At 35.5% G+C, this 22,303-nt stretch overlaps 1 protein-coding gene across 4 annotated transcripts; it reads right to left on the bottom strand.

The window, feature by feature from the left end:
* Positions 1–117: 117 nt before the first annotated feature.
* Sec24AB (Protein transport protein Sec24AB) lies at positions 118–21,449 on the bottom strand. 4 transcript variants are annotated; one of them, XM_022079218.2, is made up of 21 exons: positions 21,310–21,448; positions 21,033–21,137; positions 20,714–20,785; positions 19,741–19,926; positions 16,040–17,172; positions 14,360–14,455; positions 14,119–14,234; positions 13,727–13,829; positions 12,406–12,532; positions 10,753–10,862; positions 10,179–10,410; positions 9,158–9,315; positions 8,605–8,830; positions 6,542–6,695; positions 5,939–6,114; positions 5,008–5,118; positions 4,448–4,623; positions 3,476–3,613; positions 2,033–2,236; positions 1,516–1,619; positions 118–954 (listed from the first exon to the last, which is right to left on the bottom strand). In XM_022079218.2, exons 3-21 carry the CDS (start codon positions 20,757–20,759, stop codon positions 843–845), a joined length of 3,708 nt encoding a protein of 1,235 aa, XP_021934910.1. In that variant the 5' UTR covers positions 20,760–20,785; positions 21,033–21,137; positions 21,310–21,448; the 3' UTR covers positions 118–842. The 4 variants fall into 4 exon arrangements, with proteins under 4 accessions (XP_021934910.1, XP_021934911.1, XP_021934909.1 ...); XM_022079219.2 differs by having other exon boundaries at positions 21,105–21,137; XM_022079217.2 differs by lacking the exon at positions 21,033–21,137 and having other exon boundaries at positions 21,310–21,449.
* Between the last annotated feature and the right edge of the window lie 854 nt (positions 21,450–22,303).

Genomic DNA, 22,303 nt, shown 5'->3' with positions numbered 1-22,303 from the left:
TTCAGTATTGAATACAGTATTACTGCATAAAGGAAGAGGAAGAACACTGGATCTATGAAGAAAATGGGTGACTTCAAATCAGTTTCATGATGGGAATTTTCACTCAGAGACATCACATACAATCTCAGGCTTTTATTCTTTCATTCACTTCTTTACCTAATAATACACACACCACTCAAGTTTTATATAACAACTTTCTATCTACATTTCATTAAAATAATACCATAGTTTTAATTCTAGTAATGGCATGTAAAATTCTGTCCAATCAATGCAAAGCCAAAAAGAAAGACTTAACTATTTATCTGGGTTTACACTTGCTTACTGTATAATGATTATAATATATTACAAAAATCATAACCCCACAACTGACTAAAACCTTGCAAAGATATACTTTGGCCATTAGGTTACATAGTTCAATATCTCACACACATACACACAAAAAGCAGTTCACTTTCCTTACTGTATTACAACAAACAGTAGGCCAAAGAAAACCACTGCTTCAAATCATGTATACACATTGCCAACACAATAAATAAATATGTATATTATTATGCCCAAGTATATAACAGAATTATCATCTTCAACTATCACATTTCTTACAACTTCCAATACAGCCATTCATATTTAAATGGCAAACATCCTGTAGGTTCATATGCAACAAAAGGTTATGAAAAAAGATTTCCTCTTTCTTTAGAATGTTGAACTTCTGTTGTTTTAAATATAGGTGCGCTACTATTTAAACCAGTAGTAATTATTTGTTACCCTACAAACAGTGTGTGTGTGTGTATATATATATATAACACACATTTACTTTCAAAAATCATGTAACTTATAGTGAATGATCACTTGACATTTGTCTTGAGGTGCTGCAGGAATTCATAATAAGACACTGCTGATTCAGTACGATCCTCAATTAGTCGGTCAACGAACTTCCCTCGATAACAACTGTCATCCCTGTAATGTACAAATTTAATATAAATAAGTTAATAAATCTACTTGTTGATCACAGAGAAAACCTGAAACCCTGCAGGAAATAAGTATCTATAAAAAATTAATAGAGCCTTTCTTATAATAATATGGATTTATGGACTAGTTCTACAGAAACAAGAGTACTTCCATCATCTCAGCATAAATATAACGTTAACAATTCTTGTGCATTAGCTATCAACGCCTTTAGATTTTAATGTTAATATACATAAAAAAACAGGTAGGACATCCAATATGAAGTTTCATCAAAACCAGGCCAGTGGTTCTTGAATTACAAGATGTCACATCAATATTGACACGATTAAAATTGATTGGTCAGCCGATTATTTAATCCTAGAGAAAGATCTAGAACCCTATGAAAAGCAAACTGTTTTAAAGCAAATTATTTTCAAAACTGAACCAACTAGCAGACAATATTTCCTTGTAAATCAATTTCTGTAATGCACATTTCAGCATAAAGGAATTTTGATATTGCATACTCAGCTGCAATACCAATCAAACAATTATGGGAAAAAAATGATATATTACCTGATCACTTGGAGCATTGTTTGGTAAGGTTTCTCATTCTGTAAGTGATTCACAAAGTTTCGTAGCCTTTCTGACTCTGGGCTTTCTATCTCGGGTAGTTCATACTAAACACAAGAAATAAGCCTTTATAACACTGACAAGAAGAATATTCTCCCATTGTATGCAAAACACATGTATATCAGACAGAAAGATGATCATAAATACTATGATGGTAAGGGTTTGGAAGGAAAATTGCAAGTGCCTACTTCAAGGTATTACAGAGAAACAGCATAAAATGATCAGGATAGCCAGTAAGTCAGCTGAGACTCAAACCAGGTACCTCAAAACAATAAGTCTAGAACATTACCACATCTAAATCTGCTTGGTGGAAATTTACCCATACAAATGGTAGTATATCATATAACTGATCACAGCATGTACAAGGACTTCTGATACTTATAAAGATAGATAATCAACAACCCCAGAAAGTTTTCATCCTGAAAATCACTAACTGAATGTAAATGCCTAACCACCTTACCATTTCTTCTGGTATGTGAGAGAAGCATGGAACACCCAGAACAGCAGTGCAGAACTGACTGCTGATATTGTGACCAACATACATCATCATGTGGTCACCAACATCCATAAGGAATGCTCCATGGGAGTCCAGTTTCTCTGCTGACAAATGGAGATGAGGAGGCTGGGGTACAAGAGTGCCTTCAATATCTACTTCAGCACAACTCTGCAAGACAGAAAACATAAATTAAACACAGAAAGAGATTAGGTTCCATTATTTCCAAATATCACATTATGCACTCCATTTTGGGAAGGCAAGCATTAAAACAATTTTTTATTAACCTTTATCACATGGGGAAAGGTGATTTAAACCCCCATACTACGGGGTTGTTGGCCAACCTTTCACTCCATAGTCAGTGGTTTAGCAGTCACACACATGTAAAGCTGGACGCAAGGACAACAAAGAGTTTACTGACATATTCTTATTCCTCTTCTTTAGCACTACAGCCCTTTCAGTATAGCCTTGGCTTCTCTTGAGATCGATGCCCAGTCTTCCCTATTCCGTGCTTTTCTTCTCCAGCCTCTTACACCCATCTGTTTAAGATCAGACTTCACGTCTTCGATCCACTGGAGTTTCGGTCTTCCTTTCTTTAATTTACCAGGAGGTTTACTATTGATGATCATCTTACATCCTCTATCATCACTCATTCGGAGTATATGTCCAAGCCATTCTATCCTTCTTGCCTTTATTACAGCTACAATATCTGAGCTTTTGAACAGCTTCTCCAGCTCAATATTCATTTCAATTCTCCATAGGCCATTGTCACATATTGGACCAAAAATCTGCCTTAAAATTTTCCTTTCCCAGGACATAAGCATTCTTTCAGCTAGAGATGTTAAAGTCAAGCATTCAGATCCGTATAATACTATAGGTCGTATTATAGTGTACAACCGCACTTTAAGGTTTTGGTGGATATACCTTTTCCTGAGAACTTGGCCTAGAGCATAGTAGCATTTGTTACCCGCAGCAATTCTTGCTTTTATTTCTGTGAGGATGTCATTACAGCTTGCGATCAAGGAGCCTAGATATTTGAAAGACTCCACCCTTTCAAATTCCCTCCCAGCAATCTCTACAAACCCAGGCTCATTGGTTCCACTCGTCTTGTTCAGCATGTACTTGCTTTTGGTGTTATTAATCTCTAGGCCTACATATATAAGATATTAAATAACATTACTTTGGTTTCTACACCACAGCCCTTGCATTTCAATAATGTCGTGCAATATTTCCATGGTAGTAATCATTTCTGTTGGCCTTAAATACCAAATAAATAAAGAGCAGAAGAGTCACTTCTTCTAAATCAGATAACTCTCATATATAGCACAAAATTGATTAAGAGTCATTTAATTGCTAGCATATTTTATTCAATAAACATCTGCAAAAATTCTGCACACAAAATAAATTTACCTTGTCATCCAGATAGTGTACAGGATACATGTCTGGGTAGATGGCTTGGATGAGGTTTGTCAAAGGTAGGGTCTTCATCTGACACATGGCAAACAGACGATCATCCAGCCGTGTACTCTGACCTGTTCTGAAAGCAACCTATAATGAAAACACATAAATATAATGACAAGAACTGAATAATGTACTCTGTGATGACATCAGCCACCAACTGCACATGAGAGTTTCAGAACTAATTTCCAAAATTAAATACCTTGCTTGCTCCATTCGCTCACTCATTTACAATCTTCCTTAAACAGCTGACAGTAACATAGCTGTCAAGAAATGTCCATAATATATGGCATCCAAATATTCATGACCTGTTCAAAAACTTCACCACTGGACCCTTCCCTGATCCAGCTGAATTGATACCCTATTTCTCTAAGATACATTTTAACAGTATCCTTCCACTGATGCCCAGCCTTCCAGTGGTCTTCTGACCAAAATTTTATATGCATTTTTCACAAGAGGATGAGAAAGAGTTAAAAAGTTTCATAAACTGTGAAAGTAAAACATGTAATGCCTAAACAAATACTGATACATGCAACAAAAAATAAGGTCTTACAAAATGAAAATAAAGAAGTGAGCCACATTAAAAACTAGTAAACTATAAAACAGAACACAATTAAATGGTTTGGTAAAGTGAAGTTCCCAAAGACAGACTGCTGTAAATGGCAATGGAATTTAACCAAAGGGAAATACAACCATACCTACGCTGAGGTAACAGTAGGTAGATTAAATGAGACAGGTGGAAAGTAGAAACATGGACAACAGAAACAACAGGCTGGAAACAGTGGCAAGACAGAAGAGGATGAAAAGTTTTTATATCATGTGGAACTCTCACAACATAACACAAGATGTGTTATGCACTAAAAAATAAAGCAAACTAATCCCTGTTTTTTTCAAAAGACGTAAGTATTAAATTGTCATACTCACATATTTAAGGAGTGCTAATATATAGAGAGGCAGCAACTGAAGACTGCTGGGAGTGAGCAAACTGGTAGGACCTCCACTGGATTGTATCAACTTATATGCAGACAGAACATCAACAGCCACATTAATAAATGCATCCCTGGCATCTGAGAGTGAGGACGTATGTGATCTGTCAACAGCTGAAAATATTCCGTAAGTAAACATTAGATCAACTGCAAAACAAAATTTTAATATTAACTGTAAAGTGCCCACTGATTTTGAATAAAAGTTGACAGACGTAACTTTAATAAATTCTGTTCCTCACATTTTCTGTCTTATATACTTTTAGGTTCTCTGTATACAGAATGAGAGAGAACCTTAGGAGTAGGGTAACAAACATTTTAGTTTTGTTCCACATAAATCTCTGACTCATACTTTAGAATTCTGCAGACACACTTTTAAACATCTTATGTTTATAATACAAATACACTAATTTCCTTATTATTTCAAATGGATAAATATAAATACTGTGCATCTCAGTGAAATTACAGAACAGAAAGATCTTACAAAGAACAGCAGTTTACCCATTTTTGCAAGCAGTCCAACTATACACTGCTGATCAGCAGAATATAAAATATCACTTAAGTTAGCAGCAACCGGCAAACAGAGCGTATGCACCCGAATTCGGCGTTCCCCTGAAAATACATATTTAAATAAAACACATATTATAAATTCACCACTGACTTTTCATAAACAAATAAAAACTGTAACTTTCAAAACAATCAATCTTAATATGCAATTTTTAATTATCAACATCAAAGTAAACAATTTAAGAATTTTATGCTCACTAATATAACTCAGAATACTAAAAAAACACCTCAACATTAAAAAGTTTTATATGGGCATGACAAATCTCCCACACTGAGGGAAGATAAGACTGGCATTTCTTTAAACCTAAGAAATATAAAGTAACAAAGAAATGGAGAAAATTACATAAGAAGGTACTTTACAGTTCATATTCATTGTGTATGATTGTTTGGATAATTAATCCTCAGAGGTAAATGACCCACACTGAGAAGATGACTATTCATTTCCATTTAGTTAATCAGTGGAGCTTCATCTCAAATCCACCAAACACCTCCATGGTGAGGTGATTAAGAACAAGAACAACTTTACCTAAATTTAATTCAACAAGGATGAGAACAGTGGGGCAAGCACCAGGAACACAAGAAATGTAAACAAACAAATTTTGCTTGCAAAATGCCAGAAAATGGCAATATTTGGGAGATATGTATTTCACTTCTTGCTAGGCAGATATAAAATACTGTCTGCTAAAACTGTCTTTGAAAGAAAGACTACGGTACAACTATCTGAAGACATTTTTTTAATTATTAGAATAAAAATATTATGGATATAAACAAGAGACATGACAATAACTGTGAAGGAGAACACTCAAGTGTGAATTTCTTTGGATGTATTTAACTGTACTTACATAAAGATATAGTAATTTCATACCTTTGCTTGAAGTATACAAAAGAGCTGCTTGGAAGCAGACATTCTGCAAATCAGACAGGCTTTCTTCAACAGACACTTGCATACCAAACCCAGCATCAGGATTCACATTTGGCAAAGACAATAAGTCTGTTGACCTTACAAAGAAATTGCCATGGAACGTATGTATTGCCAAACCCCTGAAATGACACAATGTAAAAATCAATATATTATCTTGAAATTTTCATTATACCAGCATCCTAAAATACACAATTAAAAACAAGATGAATCAAACATCACAAATCAAACTTATGGCTGAGTTCACTGGTATATTCTTAGGTTAACAACACTGCATATGTTAGTGTTAAATGAGATGTATGAGTAAAAATGATCACAAATGGTGGGCATGTAAGGTTTTCAAAGAAGGCAGTAATCATCTATGTGTTTGGACTGTTGTAAAACCATGAAGATCTCAATTAGCAGAGTGGGTATCCTGGCCAAATATAATTCTCTTACTTCCATGACAATTTGCATTGTCCACATGGGAAATAAACATTGAAGACTAAAAAAGAAACTTTCACTTGTATTCTGTTAGTTCTACATTTCACTCTGTTGGCAAACTCATACCTGCTGCATCTTATCCTCATAACAGCTTCGAAGCCAATCTTCCTGGTGAGGTACCGCCTAAAAGAACGCTTAAAACTATCTGACAGTACTGTGTCAGATGCCTTGAAGAGTGGGAAGTGGAAGATACAACCTCCTGAGAATCGTGATATACCCGCTAGAAAAATGGAAGAATTCATAGTAAGCAATTTATTACAAATAAAGTATGGTATAGTCTAAAAATATATTCTGATCAAATTAAGAGCCTTACTAACAACAATTGAAGCATTAACTATAGTTTTTTTTATTAACTTATGCACTTGGTTGGTTATTCTGACAGAATATAACCAATGCAGGAAATCATTCCAAACTTTTTGTAATATGGCTGTTCAAGTAATACGGTGGTTTCAAAAATCCAGTTAGAGGTGTGTGAGCAGCTAAAAAATATAAGCTGAATTCAAAGCTTCATATGGTTCGGGCTTGGCTCATGTTTTAAAATATTGAACATAAATTTTCAAACCTGAGTTTAAATATTATATCACAGCAAGTATGTTACAGTCCACATTATTTTTATTCCCATAACATAATACCCCCATTGCACAATATGACATGATCAACTAACTCTGATCAACCTTGGCCTTCATCTTATTTACTGAAATGCACATGCATAAGTGCACCGAAAAGAGCAAGACCTATGATCCTCAAGATTTAATCTAGATAGACAAATGTTGCCAAATCATATACAGTGAAACCTCGATGCATCGTTTTCGGCGGGGGTGGGAAATAAAAACGATGAATGCGGGAAAGCATTAAAAATTTAAAAAAAACAATGTTTCTCTTTCAAAGTTACTTCTTTTTACCAAAAAAGTCTTTAATGGACAACTGGTTTGTTGAAACTTTACGTTTTAGACCAAACAGAGCACTTTCCACGTTCAAAATGTTTTCTTCGTCACGTTCACTAATATTAAGCGCATAAAAGAACGACTTCACTTTCGCCAATGCAGCGTGTGCTTCGGCAAAACTCGGCAAAGCTTCGGGCTCGCATTCGTCGTCTTCCTCTTCCTCACCGCTCCAACCCCCTTTGCGGACAATAACAGGAAGAATGGAAATACAATTACTGCCGAACTCAACGAAACGTAGCTGTAGAAGACCCTGAACCGCTGGAAATAAGATGAACCAGAAGAATGAAAAGTGCCGCCAGCCTTTCCTTTGTACTTATAATACGTAAAAGCAGTTGTGAAGAAATTCACACTGCACATGCCATCTGGCATCGCTGGAACGAAATATGAGTGCACCCTAATTAAAATCGTAAAATTTCTGACAATGCGCGCTGCCATTCTCTCCAACTATCACCCCTGCACCGCTGACCCTCATTCCAAAAGAATGTGCTGGTTGGGCGACATAACAGGTTACCGCTACTGTGTATTCCAAAAACATTATGCGTCTTTCGGTATTAATTTATCTCTAAACCCAGCATTTTAAATTCTCAGAAACGATCATTGCGGGAAAATTGTGGGCCGGGACTAAGATTTTTGAACGATCGATGCGATAAAACGATAGTTCGAGGAACGATAGAAGCGGGAAAATGTAACATTATTTTATATGGGATGTATTCGGGACCGAACAAAACGGACAATGCATCCGGGAAAACGATAGTTCCGGGAACGATGGATAGAGGTTTCACTGTAATTTTAAAAAAGTTTCCAGAGATAAGTCTCTTTACAGATGATCTGAGAGGGTCATAAGAAACAATTTATTTATGGATTATTTAACAATGCTGTCAGTAGCTAAGATTATACAGCTTCAAATGATAAGATTAATAATGAAATTAAAGGATTTGGAAACAATCATGGCCTCATTTATGGCACTAAGCTGGAATTTGCCTAGAGATATTGAGAAAAGACATAAACTTCAGAATATGATCTCTGGGCCAACATTTAAACCCAGGACCTTCTAAATGTAAACCAGGAGTGCCAACCTCTGGACAACTAAGCTTGGTCATAAAAATGGTACAATCTAGAATGTTTACCAATAAAAAGAATCATTAAGTATGTTTAATATGAGACTTTCATCACAGTGGAACTTACAAAGTGTGGCCAGATCACTGTACTGGCTGTTGATAAGGAAAAGATCGACAGCAACTTGCTGTCCTGAGCAATCAAGAGCTAGCCGCTTGTAGAAATCAGTGGCAGGATTAAGATGTGGTGCCTCTTTACCAGCACGTTGGCTTGGATCTTCACGAACAGTAAGTAACCCAGGTCCATGGTTGGGCAAACAGGACTGGAATACCGTCACTCGGCCACCAGTTGGTGCCTGAAATGTAACAATAGTTTCCACTGTCAGTTTCTGGAAATGAAAGAAAAAACTTGAAAAAGTGAATTATAATATTTGTTATGAAGTTCTAAAATGTGACTGAATGTTGGACATAATTTAAACACTTGATGGCCAGTGATTTTACTGACACTGTGAGCAGATCTTCCATCAACTCATGTAATAAGACTTCCTTCTGTGTAACTAAGTGCATCCAGTGATTTGCACATAGCAACAGGGATTATGCAGTAAATAACTGTATTCTCTCATACATGTTACATCTAACCCACTGGTTTTTACTGTCTACAGAAAAGTAAATATGGAACTTACCATCAGTTTATAAGCAGCCTGCAGCGCTGGCCCTAGAGATGAATTTGTATCATGTGAATTGAGGAATATTGTTGGCAACTGCTTCAGGAGATCCTTCACTAGCTCTCGACTTTCAGCAAAGTTTACCAACAAATTGTCAGGACATGGCAAGAACACATCTATAAAATAATAATAATAATAAAAAAAAATGAAATAAGAAAGAGGAACAAATATTTTAAGTCTACAGTACAGTAACTCCTTGTCCAAGATTGCTCACAAGCCACGCGCAATTCTTTAAGTCACACATTCAATTTTTTATTAATAATAGCCAGAACACTATTTATAAGTAGTTTCATTTCCATTAAATATTTAAATGATTAGAGTATGTTAAATATACTTTAGGCCATAATGGAAAAATCAGCGCTTCTCCATATTGTAATCTGTTACCTTGCATAAAGTAAATAAAATAATAAAAGGCATATAAACTAGCATAGCAGTCAAGAATATTTAAAATCTCTCTCTGGCATCAACAAAAAATTTAATTTTTAAAGCAGCTCTCCAAAAAGTATATTTTTTTTAAAGAATATCACAAAAATGGTTCCTCTGCTTTGAAAACTTGTCAATCCCTACCTTAGGTTATTCCAAAGAATCTGTTCAATTCTAAGTTCTTCTGAAAGTTTTGTAATACAAAACATCTGATGGTGAAAACCTACAATCCTACACCCAATCATCAAGCTGGGGGACCATCCCTTTTTAGCTGTCTACAATAGTTTACTTAATATATTCACAACCACCCTTAATTTATGGAAGCCACTGCTTCCATACACTCAGAATATGTGATGGAGTGTTGAAAAGGGGCCCACTTAGATGACTAAAGAAATGACAGAAGAATAACAATAAGATAGATCAGGATCATGATCAATGCCAGATTTCAGGATTAGCAGTGTTGCACCTTTAGGTACTGATGCCAATGTTTATAAGTTTTTCAATCAGTCAAGAAAGATACCTGTAGTAAAAGGTCATATCAACGCTAATAGCACACCTTCAGTATCCACAACAATCATCTGCTGAGGCTGGTTCAGTCCCTCTGCAAGATTATAGAAATGAATGCTACTGTCATATGTGATGAATCCTATTTGTGTCCTGCCATCGCCAGGCAATTTATCCAACTCTTCTAGTAAAATGTCACAGAACATGCGAAGATAACCACATTCAACTCCTAGCCTAGATACATCTAACAGGAACAGGTATACAGCTGGTTGTGGTGGTCGGAGCTGAAACAGAATAAAAAATTATCCATTTACTCAGCTGCAAAACTAAGTGAATACACTTTAATATCAAAAGATATAAAAGCAATATAGGTCTTGGCTGTTACAAAACAATTAAGGTTTTTGCAGCTGGAGTTCAATGTGTAACTTTGGTTTTCAGGAATTGAATGTTGAGAATTATCCAGCATTTCAACAAAACATTGTAGCTGCTCTGATTTCTACAAATCATAATTAAGAATATTTGATACAAGTATTTGTGCATTTGGAAGACTTCTTAATATAATGTATAAAAAAAATATACCATGCAAAGTCTTCAATCACATTTTTCAAATAAGTAATACAACTTACCATATATTCTGATGGAGCTATATATTCAATGGTAGAAGATTTAATTTCTGGTCTTCTAGTGGGATCACCATATGTTTTGGTCACTGGATCATACTGGAATTCTTCAGGAACTGTAAATACAAAAACATAAATTCATGTGGTATATGGCATTCTCTATTCTGCTTTGTAACAACTGTAAGAGAAGACACAGGATGGAAAATATTCCCAATCAAGAGACTTTCACATTATTTAGCATACTCAGTACCACATTTAGTAGCTCTGAGATATAACTGTCATTATATAAAGTATTATATGCCTAACAAGGGCTATGCAGACATCATATGTTCTTATTAACTGGACTTTTTATAACCCTTTTCATCATATATGTTCCATTATATTACATCAATTAGCTAACTCACACAAAACAAATTCTTCTGCTCTGACTAGTTTGACACAAAATAAAATGCTTACCTGAACTGGGTCACTAAATTCTGTCAGCAACATTTTCAATCTCTTATGTTTTAATTTTTTTTTTTTTAAAGTAAAATGGCAGCTCTAATATGAAATTCCATCGAAATATATTAATATGCCACAATAATTTTCTGAAGGTTCAAACTTGGTACTTAATAAAAAAATAAACCCCAAATTAAGTGAACTGAGCTCACATGAAGTTGTTTATTATTATTGTTGCTGTTGTTAAAACTTTTCAGTACATCACTACTATGACAGTCAAAAGTTTGAGCTGAATTTCACAGTGAATACTTTAAGCAAGAACACAGGTGACAATACTCTTTAAGAAGAATGTACAAACACTCTTAGAAAGTGGCATTAAAACGTCTTGTTTACGCATGACATGTTCAAGCACAGACTATTATTCTGATGGCACATACATAATAATTATTATATTAGTAATTTACTTGATATCGGTAGTCTATATGCAAATACTGTTTAAGACATATAACATATGTACTTTATAGATACCTACAAATCTTTATTCAGGAGTTTTCACATTGAATGTCAGAAATGAGTAATAGCACTTCTACTTCATATTCATGAGGGCCTGCGATTCAAATATTAGCCTGGAGATTGGGTATCCTGTAACTCGTTATTTTCCTCAGTCTCTCCATCAAATGCTGGGATAGTACCTTAAATTAGGCCACAACTCCTTCCTTCCATATCATTTCCCACTCATTATTCATTAATTATCCCATCATTTGATACTATATAGTCTGAAATACTTAAAGTGCTATTAAATAAACCATAACTAAATATGTACAAGACAATTTTTTTATGGTAGACCTTAATGTGAAAGAAACATAGCAATATATATAACAGAAGTAACACATATCAAGTTTAAAATTTGTCAAATGACTTGAAAGGTGTTACAGACATTTATTTTAAGCCCTATGTAGATGACTTTTTTAAAATAAAATCTCATCTAGCACAGTTAATGAAGGCCACGTCCACAGTAATGACTTTCATCACAATCAGTTCCAGTTTGGGCATTGTTACTTGCAGACAGAAGGACTAATACAACAGAACTAACAGGTACTTTATGAAATGTGCATTATAGTATATGAGAATATATGACATCTAAATTTACCTAAGAAGCTATAATTTCAAGTAACAAAATCAGCTGTTTCAGCATACTAATAAAGACAAGTTTAGACATACGTTCATTGACTCTGAAGCATAAGTTGCATTTCCATCTCTTGTGATCAACAAAATAGACAAACGGGTTGATGTATGTTCTGCATGACCGGCATCGCACAATGGTACTACACTGGATAACAGGCAAGTTCTGAAATATGAAATACAATATAAATATCCTGCTATTGCACAGCTGCAAATGTATAAAACAGATTCTGATTATACTATATCAGGGGTCACAAACCTTTGTTGTATGAAGGGCTACTAGGAGTTTATAATTTATAGCAGGAACCATTGTGAATCTATTGAAAATAAAGACACATACTGAAATGATGAAATTACTACTGTGTTCTCACATCTGCTACACTAACTGGCTCAAGAGGAAATATAACTGTGTGACAAATTATCAGACAATGATAAAGTTAAACACTTAAAACTCTTTACAAACATAATAAAATTTTCATGGGCACCCCAAAACACTTTTGAGGGCACCAAGATGCCTGGCAATCCCTGGCCTATAACATTTGATGATATGAAAGTCCAATTACAGTCAAAGGCAACATCAGCCATAAACCTTGAGGTACAGGTAAAAATATGACTACAAATCATTACTAAAATCTTCAGCAGTCTTCATCTAATACCATTCTTACAGTACCAAGACAGACACTACAAAGACTTCCAAAAAAACAATGTTGTTATGTAACACAGACATTATTTAGAAGTTTCAACTACTGTACTTTTGACCTGCCTCTTTCTGGCCCTGCTTACCAAATTAGTAACGTTATGTGTAAGTGATTAGCACTTCTGCTACATATATGGGACATTCTGGGTTCAATTCTATGCTCAGAGGCTGCAAATTCCTTCAGCCTCTCCAAGCAAATACAGATCTTACCTTAATGTATGTCACAACCTCTTCCTTTCAAATTCAACATTCACAATCACCATCCCAATCAATACTATATAATCTATGCAGATGATACATGGTTAAATAAAGCAAGAAATGAACTTCCTAACTCAACACAGTTCTGCTCAAAATATTACTAACAAGTTATTATTCAATCTTAAAATTTCTAAATAAATTTATAGTCTGTCATATACAAGTTACAAATTGCTGAAGATGGGGTAAGACTCCCTGATTTTATACTTACATACGTTACATTCATTTATATATCTTGTATCACCAGTCTCTATAAAACAATTTCATTGTTTTATATCCTTAGTCTGCATATCAGCATTTACCATTTCTGCTGTATTACATGTCATTATCAAAATGATGTTCCCCCTGTCAGAGATTGAACCCCACTCATCCAGGTTAACTAAAAATATATTATAACAAAATACTTACATTTAAATCCTTAAAGGGATGAATAAGAATTCCTAATGGCAATCTTGACTTTTGCAAAAGAGAATTTGTTCCTGGAACTTTTGTTAAAGTACATCTAAAAATTCTGAAACAGAAAAGAACATTAAAGTATAAACAGAATCACTATCTCAATTCACAATCTTCAACACCACCACAAACATCTCAATTCATCCATATACCTTCCAGAATTTTCAAAACATTTTCTAAGACTCACTGTACTATTAATAATCACTGATAACAGGTAATGAGATTCAGTAAAATTCTATCAGCATATTTCTTATTAGAAAGTGGTGGTAGGTAGTGAAAAGGAAATGGGTGGCCCATGGGGCTAAAAGGAAGAAAGCAATCGAGGAGGAAGTAATAATAGTACTTACTCAGGACTACAATTAACACTATTTAAGAACTCCTGATGTAATCTAACTTTTGGTACTTCAACTTTTCCTGTAGGCAAAACATTTCTATTTTGAAGGAGATCAATACTTTCCATTCCCTGAAAAATAACAACAAACATGAGTAATTCATGAAAACGTTTGAATCCAAGTTATTTACTAAAACTTGCGACTTAGATGTAATACAAAACATGGGACTAAATCATGAGCTTGTACTCCTACATACCCAGAGTTTGTTGAAACCCATCTGTGTAACAGACAACCCTGACATCTGTGATGTTGGAATATCTCCACTAGTTTGGCCCCTCTGCTGGTATGTTTGCTAGAAGGAATTTTAAAAATATGAAATAATAAAAGTCAAAACTCAATACAGTAAAAGAATACAAACCTTAGAAATAACATAAAAATAAGAAATATTCTAAATCTGACAAACAGTAACTTTGTACTACAGAAATGTTCCATTCCTATATAAGAATTTTTGTTTGTGGTAAATGTTGGCACTGCAGAATATACCTCTAAGCCTAGCATATGTTAGTGGACTGTCCTTCATATATACCTAAACACTAGTAATTTAATATGCCACAGAACAGCAACATTTCATGAAGAGTTTGTAACTTTCCAAAAACCACTGGCATAGGCAGTTCACTTTGGAAAGATTTTATAAACTATACTTAAAACAAATGGACCACTTTTTCATTATAAATAATGAAGACACTTAAACAGTGTTATGTAAGATTGGCAAGCATGAATGACCATGTTGCTGAAGCGACTCTATAAACTCACTACCAACACCAATCATTTATGTAGTCTTCCTTTGTGTTTTGGGATGTTTACAGCTGACCAATCATTGACTAAGACCAGATGCCAAAATGGAGTATGCATCAAGCTTCCCTACGTAACTCTTGCTGTAGGACATTTTTGGTAAAACATAAATACCAATATTGGAATATTTATTACACTACACTCAAACAGATATTTCTCCATTAACTTGGTTGCATTCCAAAAACTGAAAAATTTCATTGAAAGGATATCTTATTGAAAATATTCAGCACAATATGAAAGCAATAATAATAACTTTCAGAAAACTATTTCCAGGCATGGCAGATATTTGAACATGTATACAGTCAGAAGAAGAGTACTACGAAGGTGACTACACCCACTAAGTGATATTAAAAAGTTTACGGTGGAACCACAGTTCCAGAGAATCTGATGTAAATACGTCTCTGTAATGTAATGTAATAATTTTTATATAAGACAAGTATTTGTGATATTCTAAAAAGTTTTTACCAGCACAAAATTATCTAGTGTATGACACATTTCTTCTACAAGCGATTCACAGCTCAGCTCTTTCCACAATAACGAAAGCGGATTGTTGACGGCAGTAATGTAACACAACAATGCCGAGTGAACAGATGATGCAACAATTAGTTTCTTAGGTAACAACAATGCACAGAGGAGTTCATATAAAAGCTGACCATTGTTGTCGGTCCATATTTACACACTGTTGATATGGATCTTACACAACTTCATTACGCTTTTTTGCCGAATGACCCTTCCGCATAGACGTATTTATGTCAAAAAATGTTTACAGAATCAGTCTGCTTACTTGCTGAAGGGCCTCAAATTACAACAGGGAAATCCTATCCTCAAAACATGTACCAAAAAAATTAACTTTAGTTCATTTTAAATACCTGTATTTTCAAACAATGGTACATACTTCATGAATGCTAACCACAATGCAATACTTTAATATCATCAATGTTAGGCCACAAAAGTGAAACTAGAACAGCATAACTTAATTCCACATTGGTATGAGGGACAAATTAATGGACAACAAAACTACACTACATACAGGTTTAGCATTTGTTTTGAAATATCACCACCTTGCTTCCAGAAAATAACTCACCTGCTGAGGGTAACGTCTCCCAAAATGATGGCCACTATCATACTGAGCTGTACCCTGTTGAGGATGTACTGGAAACTGATTAGGCATTGGAGGCTGTGGATAGCCCATGCTAGGAGGTTTCTGAGCATCTCCAGTAACTGATGGGATTCCTGGCTGTATCTGGGAGGTGCCCTTATGAGACAGAATTCCAGGCTGGGTCATGTGTTGACCCATAAGTGATGGCTGCATTGATTGCTGGGCTGTATTTGTACCAACTGGTGGACCTGGCATTGGTAACATACCAAAAGCTGGCCCTGACTGGCTACATGGTTTGTTCAACAACTGGTTTGGTACAAAGCTTTGAGCATTTGTCCTTGGCACAGGAGAAGACATAGTAGAATTCTGGCCTTGTATACTTTGGTGTGGCAATCCTGTACCCTGTCGAGACAATAGCTGATGCTGCAGTGGTGGGCCACTGATAACGCTAGTTGTTATCTGCGTGTAAGGAGGAGCATAGCTTACTCCTGCCAACAAGTTCTGTGGGGGTCCTGATCTTCCATCAAAATTCTGTTGATTAGAATTTGATTCTAAATTTTGTGGATGAATATTTGGAGGCAAATGACTAGTCCCTAACCTTTGTTGTTGATTACTTCGATTAAATTGTGAAGGAATGTTCTGTGAAACAACATTTTGAGAAATCACTTCTTGGGAGTAACCGGTTTCAAGGGGTGCTACCTGATGTGAGCTTGATGTCATGGTGTGATTACTCCACTCAGCTGCAGAAAATGAACAATCTGATGTTAACAGAGGGCTTGAAGCATTCTGTAGTCCAACTACTGATTTTGCCTGGCCAGAATTTTGGGTGACAGGAGATGGTGGAATTACTGGTGCATTATAAACTGAAGACACAGAATGTCCTACAGGATGCTGTATAATCCTGCGTTGGGAAGTATTTAAAACCATTCCTGGGGAATCTCTCTTTGATGAAGTATTCAACACTGGAGGTGTTGTTGAGTGCTGATATGGATGACTTCTCTGATGTGGATGTTGAGTATTGGTCATGGTAAGATTTGGTGATGAACTGGAAAGATTCTCACCATGGCGATCAGAAGGAATGGGTGAAGGGTCTCTTGAAGAATGTGAAGATAAGCTGCCTGAAACAAGATAAAGAATCATAATATACAGTGAAACCTCGATGCATCGTTTTCGGCGGGGGTGGGAAATAAAAACGATGAATGCGGGAAAACGATAGATGCGGGAAAGCATTAAAAATTTAAAAAAAAACAATGTTTCTCTTTCAAAGTTACTTCTTTTTACCACTTTACGTTTTAGACCAAACAGAGCACTTTCCACGTTCAAAATGTTTTCCTCGTCACGTTCACTAATATTAAGCGCATAAAAGAACGACTTCACTTTCGCCAATGCAGCGTGTGCTTTGGCAAAACTCGGCACAGCTTCAGGCTCGCATTCGTCTTCCTCACCACTCCCACCCTCTTCGCGAACAATAACAGGAAGAATGGAAATACTATTACTGCCGAACTCAACGAAACGTAGCTGTAGAAGACCCTGAACCGCTGGAAACGAGATGAACCAGAAGAATGAAAAGTGCCGCCAGCCTTTCCTTTGTACTTATAATACGTAAAAGCATTTGTGAAGAAATTCACACTGCACATGCCATCTGGCATCGCTGGAACGAAATATGAGTGCACCCTAATTAAAATCGTAAAATTTCTGACAATGAGCACCGCCATTCACTCCAACTATCACCCCTGCACCGCTGACCCTCATTCCAAAAGAATGTGCTGGTTAAGCGACATAACAGGTCACGGCTACTGCGTATTCCAAAAACATTGTGCATGTTTCGGTATTAATTTATCTCAAAACCCAGCATTTTAAATTCTCAGAAACGATCATTGCGGGAAAATTGTGGGCCGGGACTAAGATTTTTGAACGATCGATGCGATAAAACGATAGTTCGAGGAACGATAGAAGCGGGAAAATGTAACATTATTTTATATGGGATGTATTCGGGACCGAAGAAAACGGACGATGCATCCGGGAAAACGATAGTTCCGGGAACGATGGATAGAGGTTTCACTGTAATCACAATTTATACTTAGGATAGCCAGTCTGCAAGCCAAAATTTAAACTCAAGATAACCAAAGATAAAGCACAAGTACTCAGTCACAATATTCAATATTTATATTTGTTATTGCAATTCTCAGATAATTAAGTGTTCAAATATTTTCCTGAGTAATATGGGAAAACACAAGTTACATGAGTAAAGAGAATGATCACAGATGAGTTTTCAAATAGTTCCTCAGAGCAATATGTCATATACAAGACTAGAGTTTCTGAAACAGAGTGCACCATCACTTTGAAGTAAAACGTGCTCCTGTGAATTTAATAACAAATCACAAAGTATGGTAATAGCAGTGTGATCTTGTGTGGTCCATAACACTAGGTTAAAGCTAATAACTTCTTCTCCAGACTGTTTATGTCATCATGTTTGCCTTCAGAGCAATAACAAATGAGAAAAGGAATAATCAGGAGTGATTCTCTGATATTTTAATGGTGTAGAAAATCTTTTGTTCATTATTGTAGTAGCAAACCCTTGACTGAAGTCACTGGCACTGAAAGTTACACAAAGATTACCACTCTAGATGGAAAATGTTAATAACATATGTTCATTAAAACTGATAAGTTATGAGGATGCAATACTGAGTATAAACAATGTTTAGAAGTTTACATGGAGGTATATATGGTAGTCCACATTCACTGTAGCATAGCTTAGCCCCATACCACAGCAATAAAAACTATAGACATTTTGGATAAACTTGCTACTTCTATTTTCAGGTCTAAAGTGACAAGAAAATTGTGCTGGAGGGTTACTACAAGAATATAACAGATTGTCACAAGACAGGTTTGACCAAACACAAATACTGACAGCTTAATTTTGGACTAATCATAACTCATGACAGTCTGTTATGTTCTTTATTTGTATATACTTACTTATAATTAATTGAATGACACTGGAAATAGCTCAGATTACACAGGGCCAAATTACAGGGAAATTAGAGAAAAATGAATTGGAAAAGAAGCATAAAAAATGGTCTTGGCTTATTTCAAGGTACTTTCCTGGAATTCTCCTGGAGGAACTGAGGAAACCCACAACAACCTCAGTCAGAACAGTTAAGGAATGAGATGTGAACTGAGAATCTCCCAAAATAATGCAAGCGTGCTAACCATTAGACAGTGACATGAGATATGAGGTTCTCATGGAAGTGAAATTTCTGGGTTGCAATGCCATGTGGACTTGTAGGTAGACACCAACATTATGGAGAAACATACTGTCTCCTATAATGTTGTTATCTACAAACATTTCAGGAGACAGTATGTTTCTCCAAAATGTTATCATCTAGTTGAGTCTATAGAGTGTTGCAGTTTCATTTGTAATTTTGTCTAAGCAGGCATAGCCCTCGACATGTCTTAAAAATTTCACTTCTGCTGTTATAATTTATCAAAATTTTTATTATCTTCAACCTAAGTTTCATTTCCACAACAAAGCATGGCAACTATTACTGCTTTATAAAAAAATTAACTTTGTTTCTTTCCTTCTTATCACTTAATGTTATATTTAACATTTAATTCATTCCACAATATCAAAATACTTTGTATATTTTTTAAGAAATGTGTAAGGTGGAGGTTAATTTTTAACAAACCTGGATGGCTGTAACTGGATGGAGTTGGTGTTCCATTAGATGTAATAGAAGTGGCTACATTAATTCCAGCTGGAGAAGGTCTGGGTTTCACAGCATGTGGGAAGGTTGGAGGGCGATTCCACTGAGGTGGCTGTCCATTGGGAATAAGACTAGGCTGTGGTGGAACCACAACAGGAATTCCTTGTGCTGTGAACAATCACAAGATTTCCCTTGTAAACAAACAAACTTCCACTTATTCTAAAACAGATTGAAGTGAGATACAGCACACAAGCTAGACTTGGCATGCACAAAATTAGATTCAGCCTGTACATGATAATATTCAACATTGTTAATATATAAATTTTCAGGGTTTTTTTATACAGTACAGTATAAGTATTGAACAAAAGAAGAGAAAACTTCAGATTCTGGTATAGGTTCAAGTTTTGGGGTCCCTCATATATGCATCTATAGTACTATTTTCATTTACCATACCTACAACTGTCTGTAAGACACTTGGGTGGTGTCTATTCAAGTTTTGGTTCAATATGTGTCTACACACCACTAACAGTTAAGAATATTATGTGTCTCAATAAACAATAAAATTATTTGTAGGCTTTTAAATACCATATCTAACAGTGCATATCCAGATGACTAACAACAAAAATATAAAAATATGAGAAGACTATCTGCACATAGCAAGAATATGTAGGTGCATAGGATTTGAGGTTCTAATGGAAGTGAGTACAACGATGACTCAGTGCCTTGTAGTCTGCTACAAGTTTACAAACGTTTCTGAGGTCCTTGCTGCATCCATCAACACCGTCTTCTGGGTTGTAGAAGTCAGCAAACATTTCAGAGGTCCTTCAAGGAGATGATGATGAAGGCAGTCAAATATCTACAAAACATTGGTAAACTTCTACCAAACTACAGTGCTACAACCCAGAGGACAGTCATCATATTAAAACATGTAACTACTACCTGGCTAGACTTTTACCTGCAGAAGGTGCCAAGACATTGGAATATCCACTTGGTTGGGCCATTTGTTATGTTGTATTGAGACCTGTAACTGTTAATATTCAGTGCTTATAAGTTGTTCAGGTTGTAATAAATACTAAAATGGGTCAAGGTTAGTGTTATAAAAGTGCGATAAAAATTTAAGTAGAAATAATGACTGATAAACCACTTAGCAGGCTCTTATTTAGGTACCTATATGGTTAGTACTGAACATTTTTGTTTACAGGTACTGAATCGTACAACTCCTGAACCTGAGCTGGTACAGTAAAATTGCCATACGACAAAAGCGCGCAGCTGACCTCGAAATTGGTTAAGTGTTGCTCATTTCGGCTCCTCTCATTAAAGTAGCCAAAATCTGAGCCATGACGAACCTTAGCATTCCACGTCACTTCAATCAAGTACATCTGTGAAAGAAGCTGTATCAAAACATATGCAGCTGTATTCGGCGTTAAATATTCTTAGTTCTTTTTTGCATATCATCGTTAATCAGACTGTCTTAAAGATCACTTATGGATTATTTCAAATCAATTCTCACAAACCGTTCCAACATTATTACCTTACAATTTATTTACATACCCAAGTGTCCACAAGTTCGACTTAAAACTCGTGTTATGCTTCAATTTTCACGTTTTCGCTCATCACGACACATATGATATGACTTGTAATCGGAAGTTGTCACATATTACGTGGCACCGCTCCCACAGTCCATTGCACGGATTGCGAGCATCTTTTGTCGGTTCTTGGTCTTGTAGCTCTATATTGTCGTATGTAGTATTTAGTATTTAAATAACAATCCATACAAATATATTTTAACATAATTATTACTTCGAAATTATTTTATAGGCATTCTGACATGGCACGTAATTTCTATAAGGTGTCTGTTCTTACTAATATCTCTTACTACATTTTCGTGGATGCCTTATGGTTTGAGTTCTCTTGGGATCTTCTGCAGGATGAATTACTATTCAGACCTATTATGTTATTACATTAAATATACCAAACACTGAGAAGCTATTCATGTCTTGCATGCCAGTATTTGACAATTCAACCAGTCAAAGATTTAGTGTTAATGATAATGGCAAGTCCCTATATTTTCCACTATCGAGGGGCAGCCAGCATGTTCCTCTGAAATGTTTGTGTATAACCAGAATATTACATGGTACAATAACCCATAAGACCACACTCCAAATTCACACTACTGTTAAAACCTCAAAACATGATATAATTCTCAAATTATTTATCCTGGAATTAGTCCAGTGCTGTAACAGAAATAAGTTCACTTTCAGTGTACATGAATGAAACAGCAATATCAAAATTATATGTTAACCTTTAAAGGCCCAGCATGTATTTTAGGCCATGACACTGGCATTCCTCCTTGGCTCACCATACACTCAGACATGGTACACATCGTAACATGTGACATGGCTTTGTGATTATCATATTAGGTTCTAATCCATGAAAACAACGTCAGTGTACTCTAGAAGTATGCTGTTTAGTAAAAATAAATACACGTAAGAAAGAAAGTTGTAAATTATGCAGAATGTGGTTGTCTGGACACAAACATGGCCAT

The sequence above is a fragment of the Zootermopsis nevadensis genome, unplaced genomic scaffold (genome assembly GCF_977971745.1).
Source record: "Zootermopsis nevadensis isolate Lab colony 2312 unplaced genomic scaffold, Znev_1.0 Znev_ptg000010l, whole genome shotgun sequence".
Lineage (NCBI taxonomy): Eukaryota > Metazoa > Arthropoda > Insecta > Blattodea > Termopsidae > Zootermopsis > Zootermopsis nevadensis.
This window is presented reverse-complemented; position numbering and strand designations above follow the sequence as displayed.